The sequence below is a fragment of the Colossoma macropomum genome, unplaced genomic scaffold (assembly GCF_904425465.1).
Source record: "Colossoma macropomum unplaced genomic scaffold, Colossoma_macropomum, whole genome shotgun sequence".
NCBI lineage: Eukaryota > Metazoa > Chordata > Actinopteri > Characiformes > Serrasalmidae > Colossoma > Colossoma macropomum.
This window is the reverse complement of record NW_023494805.1, coordinates 37908452-37918645: the sequence shown is the minus strand read 5'-3', so window position 1 is coordinate 37918645 and position 10194 is coordinate 37908452. Positions and strand designations below refer to the sequence as shown.

The 10194-nt window shown below is 41.7% G+C and overlaps 1 protein-coding gene and 4 non-coding genes across 5 annotated transcripts; all 5 read right to left on the bottom strand.

The window, feature by feature from the left end:
- Positions 1-942: 942 nt before the first annotated feature.
- eif4a2 (eukaryotic translation initiation factor 4A) lies at positions 943-6429 on the bottom strand. The gene is made up of 11 exons (XM_036596230.1): positions 6303-6429; positions 5158-5215; positions 4419-4551; positions 4154-4293; positions 3654-3822; positions 3340-3449; positions 2882-3025; positions 2422-2559; positions 2076-2165; positions 1730-1809; positions 943-1650 (listed from the first exon to the last, which is right to left on the bottom strand). The coding sequence occupies exons 1-11, from the start codon at positions 6329-6331 to the stop codon at positions 1506-1508; spliced, it is 1236 nt and encodes a 411-aa protein (XP_036452123.1). The 5' UTR covers positions 6332-6429; the 3' UTR covers positions 943-1505.
- Positions 2245-2318, bottom strand: LOC118826810. The gene has a single exon (XR_005008812.1). It is a non-coding gene; the product is annotated as a small nucleolar RNA SNORD2 (small nucleolar RNA).
- LOC118826806 lies at positions 2640-2797 on the bottom strand. Its single transcript, XR_005008808.1, has one exon. It is a non-coding gene; the product is annotated as a small nucleolar RNA SNORA81 (small nucleolar RNA).
- On the bottom strand, positions 3118-3296 carry LOC118826805. Its single transcript, XR_005008807.1, has one exon. It is a non-coding gene; the product is annotated as a small nucleolar RNA SNORA81 (small nucleolar RNA).
- On the bottom strand, positions 3529-3599 carry LOC118826809. Its single transcript, XR_005008811.1, has one exon. It is a non-coding gene; the product is annotated as a small nucleolar RNA SNORD2 (small nucleolar RNA).
- Positions 6430-10194: the final 3765 nt, after the last annotated feature.

Below are 10194 nucleotides of genomic sequence, written 5' to 3'. Positions count from 1 at the left end.
AACATGGGGAATGTCAGAATCTTTATAGAAACTGTCTGAAAGTGGGTTTTAAGAAGAAATTTCTTAATAATGATAGGCCTCCTTCACCAACCATTCTTAAGTTTTGTTTGCCTTAAGATACGTTCCTTTCTAAGCATACGTTTAATGCTCGGACAGTAAACAGGCTTTCCCACCATCTTGCAAGTACCTTGGTGCATGTATACCTGAAGTAGCAACCACAATGGAAAGCCCCTTCTTTCCTGACTGCAACCCACTGCCTGTCTCACCTTGGCCAATCTAGCATGTGAGGCATTTTTGTGGTCACTAAAGTCACGCCACCTGACTCAACTCGAAATAAGTCATGGAAAGAGTCCAACACAAGCTGACAAAAGTGCCAGAATACAATTCGTTAACACTGAATACACATTCACTTTGCCTGTTGGTTCAAATACAAAGCCAGCTTGAAGCAGGCATTTAAGGTTTGACCCAAACTATAAAAACCTAATAAAAACAAGAAAATCCTACACTCAAATATACTACAGTTCCAGCCTTGCAAAAGCACTTGTTGCTGTACATTTCACACAAGCACCAGCTCCCTTTCAGTATGCACGGCCAAAGTCAAATTCCACTGGACCTAGCACGATGTGCCTGCTATGGCTTTATGGTTTTCTTTTGCATTTCAAATGTGGTGTGCCAGTGGATACATACCAACTCCTCTGAACATGAAACTAATCAGACATCTACATCAACTGTATTTTCACCCCTGGAGCCAACTAGTCACCCAGGTAGATTCTCATTTGCATTTCAAAATCAGACGCACAAAAGCTCCAAAGATGTAGAAGTCAATCCTTTACAACAGTGGCCTTTGTAGAACAGCCATGCATCACAAAACAGTTTATATAAATAAATAAATAAATACAGAAGACACCTGTCAAGCTTAAAACACTCCAAAAAAGCTCTAGGCGGAGTACCACTATCCTCTTTATTGTCAAATGAGCCAAACACTACATGGAACATTTAGTTTAAGACCCACCTTTGAAGAGGACTTCACACAAAGAAGTACTTGATAACAATATACAATTAAATTAATACATTCAACAAAAAAAAACAAAAAAAAAGTGCCTTTCGTTTTACTGACATGGGAAGAGTGAACCAAGTTAAACTGCACACATATGTTAGCATAACATAATTGGCAGACTTGATGCAGCACTTGTATCTTTTAGTCCACAAGTAGATTACTAAACGATGAAGAACATCTAACACGTACATTTTAAACATACTAGGGAGAAAATACCTGATAAAGAATACATTTAAAGAACCCATGTTCTGTAAACTCCGCTACCAGCGCAGACTGGTAGGGAGTCTACGACCGTCCACGCAGAAAAAGTCACGTCACGTATCGAATTCGCAAGTCTGATCCACAGCCAGCATTGAGGAGAACAGGTTTTTTTTTATTCTTCCAATAAAATAAGCGCAAAATGCAAGTGATTATTCGATAGCTATCCCTGCATTAAAATCTCCGGAGTTTAAATCAGGTCAGCGACATTCATGGGCATCTCCTCAACGGTCGTGTTGTAAAACGTCTCGATGTCTCGAAGAATCCTCTTGTCCTCCTCTGTAACAAAGTTGATGGCAACACCTTTTCTGCCAAACCGACCTCCGCGGCCAATCCTGGTAAGGAAAGACGAGTTAGCAAGCTGGCTTTGCAACAGGTTTCAGAATTGGACACCTGACCACTGCTATGACTCACCTATGGATGTAGTTCTCTCGGTTTGTTGGAAGGTCATAGTTGATGACGAGCGAAACCTGCTGCACATCAATACCACGCGCCTGCGGAAAAACGGTTACTTTACTAATCTCACAAGTGCACTGCACAGCATGTGGTTACAGAGCAAGCATTTACGCAACAGACCTAAGGAAGTGAAAACCTATTGTTTCACGTACTGAACAGAAACCATAACTGTGTCAGAGTACAGGCACACCGAGTTACCTAATACTACAAATCTGATTCGTTTCATACCACAACAGAATCCCAAGTACAATTAAAGCGGAAGCAACCATAACTGAAAGCATCCGAGGGGTTACAATCAACTTACCAACAAATCTGTCGTGATCAGCACTCTGCTAGAGCCAGATCTAAATTCTCTCATGATAATGTCTCTCTCCTTCTGGTCCATGTCTCCATGCTGCAAGAAAAGACTTCATTTAGAACCAGCAGAAACACTAATCTCAAACTTAAGTTCGTCAAAGGCCAGTTGGTCAGAAGTATGATCAGAAAATTGGGAAGAGTGTCTCCATAACAAGTCAGTCCCGAAAGATGAACTACCATCATTTCATACTTAATCCAACAGGCAGAATCGGTAGGTACAAAAATTAACTTCTAAAGCGATATCGATCTGCCGGCAGCAGGATGAATGAGCAGCTTTAATGAACTTCTCTTACCAGTGCAGAGACGGTGAAGTCTCTCGCATGCATCTTCTCAGTCAACCAGTCCACCTTTCTTCTTGTGTTTAAGAAAATGACAGCCTGGGTGATTGTCAGGGTCTCGTAGAGATCACAGAGTGTGTCTAATTTCCATTCCTGCAAATTAAGTCAGTTTGTTGTTAGAGGTGCATCGAAGACAAAGAACTCCTCAGACAAAAGTTAGTCACATTACTGTAACCTGTATCACAGAATCTCGAGACCTAGGACATTGGACATTAAGAAAGAGGTCCCCCCTAGACTCATTTCCGAAACTGTGTCTTTGCTCTCCCTTCTCTGAAACATGCCATACTAGCATGACCACCAGAACTAAGCTCGAGAGCTTAGACCTGCTGATTTTGGCATGGCGCTTTGGAAAAGAAGGGGGGTTTTCTACCAAACAGCATCAGGACATGTTTAAACATGCCACAGAAGTCCTCACCTCTCGTTCTACGTTAATGTAGAACTGCTTGATACCCTCCAGGGTAAGCTCTTCTTTCTTCACCAGAATGCGGACGGGCTCCCGCATGAACTTCGTGGTCACATCCAACACCTCTGCAGGCATGGTGGCCGAAAGCAGCACAACCTGCAGAGAAGCACGTGTGCATCACTCATAACGCTTGCTTTCTTGGTGGTACAAGACAACTAAACACTTCTGCCGACCTCATCAACTTGAGTAACTGTAGCACTGAACCTTGAAACAAAGGCCACTGGACATTAAGAAAGAGGTCCGGCCATCTTTCATTTCCGGTGCAGGGCAATTGCTCTTCTTCCACTTTGCTACTCTGCTAGCATTATTACATAAACCAAGACGACCTGGATTCTGTAATTTAAGCACAGTTCTTTTGTATGGAAGGGAAAGGAAAGTAAACAGAGACTGTTGGGTAAAGCTCAACTAACCTGGATGTTTGTGCTTAATTTCTGGAAAATTTCATAAATTTGATCCTTGAATCCACGACTAAGCATTTCATCTGCTTCATCCAAGACAAACATCTTGATCCATTTGGGAGCTATGAGGAAAAAAAAAAATTGGTCAGGCAATTCATTGCCCAGAGTAACCCACATAGAGACAATATATACTGGACAAGAGCGTGATCAGCAAAAAAGAAAGACATCTCCATGACATGTCAGTCCCGAAAGATGATACCATCATTTCACACTTGGTTCAACATATATTAGGCCAAGGAACAGATGTTTTGGTTTCAAACACTTACAGAGGAACCTCCTGTTCAGCATGTCAAACACACGGCCTGGAGTTCCCACAACAATGTGTGGGGCTTCTGCTTGGAGTTTCTGCATTTCATTGCGAACATTGGTACCCCCAATGCAGGCGTGGCATGATGCACCCATGTAGTCACCTAGAGCCAAGATGACCTTCTGAATCTACAAAAAAAGCAGAGAGAAGAGAACAAAGAACAAGTCAGTTTAAATTAACAACAAATAAAAAACAAACATAGCTTATGGCTCTTAACCATCAACTTATAAATCTTAAGACATCTAAAAACAAAGTCTGTTAGCAGTAAATTCACATCCAAAATGACTGGGTTGCTACTCCCTGCTAAACATCAAATAAGACTAAGAGACAAAGTCCACATTTCACCAGTTACATAGCAGGAAGAAAAGCAAAATAGTACCTTCATTTCAGCTACCGCCCAAATATGCCGCCTTGGTCTGAGACACACTTAAGTTTATCATGACCTCGGGTACAGCATACCTGCTGAGCAAGCTCTCGGGTTGGTGCGAGGACCAGAGCCTGAGTCTCTTTCTGCTCAATCTCCAATTGCTGCAGGATGGAGATGGCAAATGTGGCTGTTTTGCCAGTGCCTGACTGGGCTTGGGCAATGACATCGTAACCTGAACGACATGGGGTAACATTAATCTCAAGCAAATGCAGTACAAGAAGACCTTCAACAGCCATTACCCAGTAAAATAAAATAATTTGGCTCCCCAAACAATTTAAAAAAAATAAATAAATTCACCTTTTATGCAAGGAATAATTGCTCTTTGCTGAATAGCTGATGGCTTCTCGAAACCATATGCATAAATCCCGCGGAGAAGTGTCTCCTTCAGGTTCATATCATCGAAATTGTCTGTGATCTCATTCCAGTTGCTCTGCAAGACAGAAAACCACGTGTCAAATTCGGCTCGAATGTGTGAGCATTCAAGTTAAACTCCACCCATTTTCCAAAAAATTCTACACAACTAAGCAACTGACTGTTTACAGCTCATTCAGTGTAGTTTGGAGTGAAATGCTGAGTTCTAGAGAAACCTGCCAAGTTAGTCGTTCCCAGTGGTGGTGGTCTGACATGTGGTTTTATGATAGTTTTGTAATTAACTTTTGGCTTAAAACATGTATTATTCCATGCATGGCAGATAGCTACCCAGAGCACAGTAAAGCGAAACAGTCCCAAAAGAAGTACATTTCAGATTTATGACTTTCACAGTCACCAACATTACATTTAAAATGCATAAGACACTTGTAGCTGTGCGGGTGTTTTTGGATGATAAATTAGCTATATTTGTATCGTAGACATGGCAACCCCTGGTTTCTGTAAGGAAATCTGAGTCTGCAAGTCTCTTGGTAATTAAGCACTGCAAGCCAAACCACTGTGAATAAATCCATTTAGATCTCAATGACAGAATTATTCAGAAATTTGAAGACAAATGGTGAAATTACCCTTTAAGTATACTATAATTATGGCATTTCAAGGTGATTACCTCGATGATACCATCCGGCTCCATACCCTCCGGCCCTCCATGGTCTCGATCTCTAGAGCTAAAAGACCAAAAAAGTTTAGGAAAGGTCTTTCCAGGCTTTTCCAAGGCTTTGCGGACCACCTAAGAGCAACTCCTAAAAGAGTTGCATGAAGAAATGTCCCAGCTGCAAGGCAAGCTATGAGCTTTATAATGTGTGGGGAACCAGGCGCGTTCCTGGCATGCCACGTGGATAGAGTGAGCAAAGTGAGCCCCTCTCTCCATGACGAGTAACATTAGTACTGCATTACAGTAACATGCACTCCTACTTCACGAGGCTAAAGTTGGCTTGATATTCGCCAGCTTTTTGTGCGAATTTTCCGTTCCACCTTTAATGGTGCAGCAGTCGCATATTAGCGTTTCCCGTTTCACCTTAAAAGGGATACGAGTTTACATTTTGGCGTTTCCCGTTTCACCTTAAATGGGGCACCAGTTAACGCTACAGTCTGTCCTTAAATGCCACAATGTGACTGCTGCACCATTTAAGGTGGAACGGGAATATTCGAACAAGAAGCAGGTGAACAAGAACCCAACTTTAGCGTCGTACGCATTTGTACGATTTTAAGATCAAACTAGACCATTATGTCAATATTAAGTCTGGAAAGCTACTTACAGGATGTTAAAACTCCTTAACATCACATTAAAACACCACAACATCAAAACTAAAGAGCTGTTAAACCTCGCAGATGCCGATTTTGGCCTGAAATAGCTCTTAGCTGTTAGCAGCATTGCTAACGTGTTACCCGCTCAGGCTAACAGGCCGCAGCACCAAGAGGCGGGCGTGGAGCGAAACAAACACAAAATATTACGTTTTAACTGAATACATCCCTTTAGTTTAGACAGAATAGCGTAACTGAAGAATGATGTTATATTAATATGGGCAAATAAACCATCATAAGCTGGCCGTTGTCTGTTTTTGTGCCTTCGGTATTTAGCTTTAGCTACGCGGCTAAACGGTGTGGCGCAGGCCGCGATACGGCGCCACGGCCGTTCACCGGCCATTTAACATGAAAACACGAAAATGGGGAGTGTTGAAACCGTGGTCGTTACAAGATAAAACCCCGTAGCGTCGCACACAAGCAAATTTACCCGATAATAAAGCGAACTACCTGTGGTAATCAGCAGAACCGCTAGACATGGTCCGTTCGCGACTTCGGCATTCACTTGGAAAGGAAGAGCGATCGAGCCTCAGGCGATTTTATCTGACCGGAACTTCTTTCCCTTTCCTCCCCTATCGTTCCCGAGCGGTTTAAAACGCTACGATTAGCGGCTCCTTCGGTTGTAGATTCTTCACCACTCGCACCAGCTACCGCAACTAAAATATTTCCCGGAGAGGTTTAGCGTCGTTTATTCGTGAAACTTGCGACGGAGCTTTCAAGCCTATGCGTAGGACTATATCGTGAGGCGCATGGATATTGCCGCAATGGGGCGGGCGTGGTGAGGTCGCTACGGGGTCTCCAGCAGTTGTGGCCTGCTGGACTGGACTGGCCAGGCTGTTCTGCTGGATTGTAGCACATTTTCTCCACTTTTGTGATCTTTATTTAGTTTCTCTGGCTTTTTTGGCTTGTAACAGTTGTAAATTAACCTAAAACAAAAGTCAGTTGCTAACCCAGAGGGAAGAAATATTCTAAATGAGATCTCCTGTTAGAGGTGGGCAATATGGCAAAAATGTAATATCGCGATACTTCAAGAAATTTTCACGATACAAGATACATCACAATATTTATTTTTCCAGATATCTGATGAGTTAGAACAGAGGAAAAAGGACCAGTATTGCTACATCTTTAAAAATACTATTAGAAAATGTGAACACAATGATTTTTATTCAATATTTGACATTCTGTGTTGCACTAAATCAGAGATGTTACAAGAAAGGAGACCAGTTACTGGTTAAAATAAGAATGCGAAGAGCCAATGAGCTTGCTAGTTATGCAGAGGAGCAGGGAAAGCCCTCCCTCGTTGTGAAGACCTGCCCAAGCGCAGTAGCCAGAACAACTATTTTTTAATGTGTTTTTGAGCTAACAGTACAAACTGTTTATGATGTTTTCGTCATATTTCACCAGTGATTTCAAATATGTTTTTGAAACAGTAATTTGAGCTTCAGTTTGAAGTATTTTGGTCTTTCCCCATCTTATAGAGAGGGGCCTGGTCACGTACGGCGGGAAATAACTGCCCGGCGGCGTTGCAAATATAGCTGCCTAATTAACTGATTTTCCTATAAGGACTTTGACTAAATCCAGTTAAACTGGCTCTCTTTATAATGAAACTTGCCGTTGGTCAGTGTTCTATGCTTACTGATGATATACACAATATGTTCACAAAAGCATGTCGTATTGAATTATGACATAATTTCTCATGATAATGATATATATTGTCATACTGCACAGCCCTGTCTCCTCTTAATCTTATCTATTTCTCCTAGACATTGTTAAGTCCTGTTTGAAATCAGAGTGAGACTTAAAGGGGAACTCCACTGATTTTTCAAAATTTCTGCATTATTTAGTGGTTGAGATGTAAACAAAATCATTCATAGTGGTTTGATGTGAAATGAAATTTGTGGAGAAACTTACAGACTCTGATTTCTTTACAGTGGTGGTGATGGGAACCAGGAGACGCCATGTTTACAACACAAATATAGCCATTTTATTTACTGTCCAAAACCACCAGTGAACCTACATGTGTCTTCTGAGATTTGTGTGTAATGTTGATGATGGTAAAATAGTAGGAAAAACCTTTTCTTTGGGGACTATTTTGCCTTAGAACACCCTTCTTGTATCCTTAAAATTGGATTAAAATAAACTGATTAAAATACATTTTAGTCCAAAAACTTTATCGCAAAACTACTGTAAAATCAACGTCTCAGACATCAGGCTGAGTGTGAGGGAGCTTTTAGAGGTGGACGTCTGGTTCCTATCACCACCACTGTGAGCAATTCTGACTATGTAAGTTTCTCTAGAATGAAGTGTTTAATTATTTTGCACTTTTGAAAAATCTGTGGAGTTCCCGTTAAGCCATTTTTTCCTGTTTCTGAAATTTGGCTCCTGAGAAATAACCCTCAGATTTTTTTGACTGACTCATATCAGCCCACCCTGCTGAAAACAGATCATTAGAGCCATTAAGATTAAAGGCTTATGGTTTTGCTTTTTTTTTTTTTTAATGGGAATTGGCTCAATGATTACAACCACTGGAAAGGATTGATCCTTCATTAAAACAGTACTGAGATCTGCTGTATTTGTAGTTCTACAGCTACAGACTGTAGTCCATCTGTTTCTCTGTATACTTTTTTACCCTGTTCTTCAGTGGTCAGGACCCCCACAGGACCACCACAGAGCAGGTACTATTTGGGTGGTGGATCATTTTCAGCACTGCAGTGACACTGACGTGGTGGCGGTGTGTTAGTGTGTGTTGCGCTGGTCTGAGTGGATCAGACACAGCAGTGCTGCTGGAGTTTTTAAACACCTCAGTGTCTCTGCTGGACTGAGAACCAAAAATATCCAGCCAAAAGCATCCTGTGACCACTGATGAAGGACTAGAGGATGACCAACACAAACTGTGCAGCAGCAGATGAGCTATCGTCTCTGACTTTACATCTACAAGGTGGGCCAACAAGGTAGGAGTGTCTCATGCAGTGGACAGTAAGTGGACATGCTGAGCAATGTTTATTTTCAACATTAAAATCCACCAGTTTTTCACAAGGTGGTATGGATGAGATCTTTCTTCTGGATCTACTGGAGCATTCCTGACTCTTCCCAATGGTTCCAGGGACATGGCTGGTGTTGGATCTGCAGTCCTGAGATCAGTTCATCACCTCAGCTCTACTGTTCATATGTCCAGTTTCATCTCTCGCTCTAAAGATGTGTTTCACTGCCTTCTTTCATGGCCTGAATCCTGCCTGGGCCTCGAAGTAAGTGCGACGGCGCACTCCGGTTCTCGGGCGCTTTGGTCTGTTCAGTTCGTCGCAGGGCTTTTTTGGCAGGTACAGGTAAGGAAACGTCTCAATCCCGAAAGCTGCAGCTCCACCACCACCACGGGGAATCTCACTCAGTCCCTGGTTTCCCAGCACCAGCCGTTTGTTTGCCAAATCAGTTGGCACCCTGAGTGAGGTGGTCTGGATCACGGGGAGCTTCGTTGTCTGGTTGCTCTTTGGCACATGCTGGTGCTTCTCCACTCTTTGTAGACCTCCAATGCTGGGAAAACGGGAACCACCTTTCATGTTGGCTTCTATTATTAGAAAGAATGTGAGTACATTAGAAAATAATCATTAAAATGTTATGTACACTTTTAAAAAAAGATGGTTCTTCAAGGGTTCTGTGGTAAAGGGAATGGCTCTATTTAGAACCATGAGTTGATGGAGAATGTGTTGTTAAGTTTGTAACAATAGAAGAACCCTTTTTGGTGCTATATAGAACCATTTTCAAAAAGGTGTTATAGGTTCTCTGATAGAAGAACCCTTTTTGATGCTATATAGAACCATTTTTAAAAAGTGATATGCATTCTTAAAAATGATGGTTCTTCAAGAGTTCTGTAGTACTATGAACACTCAAGAACCCTCATTCAGGGTTCTTTGCATCATTGAACGGATCGTCAGATTGATGGAGAATGTGCTGTAGATGTTTCTGTATAGAACATTTTTGAAAAGGGTTCTACATAGCACCAACAAGCGTTCTGCTAGTGTTGACATCAAGCCTGTAACAACAGAAGAACACATTTTGATGGTATATAGAACCGTTTTCAAAAAGGTGCTACAGGTTCTCTAATAGAAGAACCTTTTTTTGGTGCTATGTGGGACCATTTTCAAAAAAAGTGATATACACTTTTAAAAATGTTCTTTAAGAGTTATTCAGTGCCATGAACACTCAAAGCACCAGAAAGGGTTCTGCTAGTGTTGATGTCAAGCCTGTGACAATAGAAGAACCCTTTTTGGTGCTGTATAGAACCACATACTACACATTCTCCATCAATCTGAAGAACGGTTTCACCATGCAAGGAACCATTTAAGCA

Bases quoted from the DNA above. Each gene is read 5' to 3' on its own strand.
- eif4a2 (XM_036596230.1), bottom strand. From the start codon at position 6,331: ATGTCTAGCGGTTCTGCTGATTACCACAG. The intron at 4,552-5,157 runs GTAATCACCTTG...TCTGTCTTGCAG, and splicing joins AGCCGGATGGTATCATCGAG to AGCAACTGGAATGAGATCAC. The intron at 3,823-4,153 runs GTATGCTGTACC...CTTTTTTTGTAG, and splicing joins CCCGAGAGCTTGCTCAGCAG to ATTCAGAAGGTCATCTTGGC.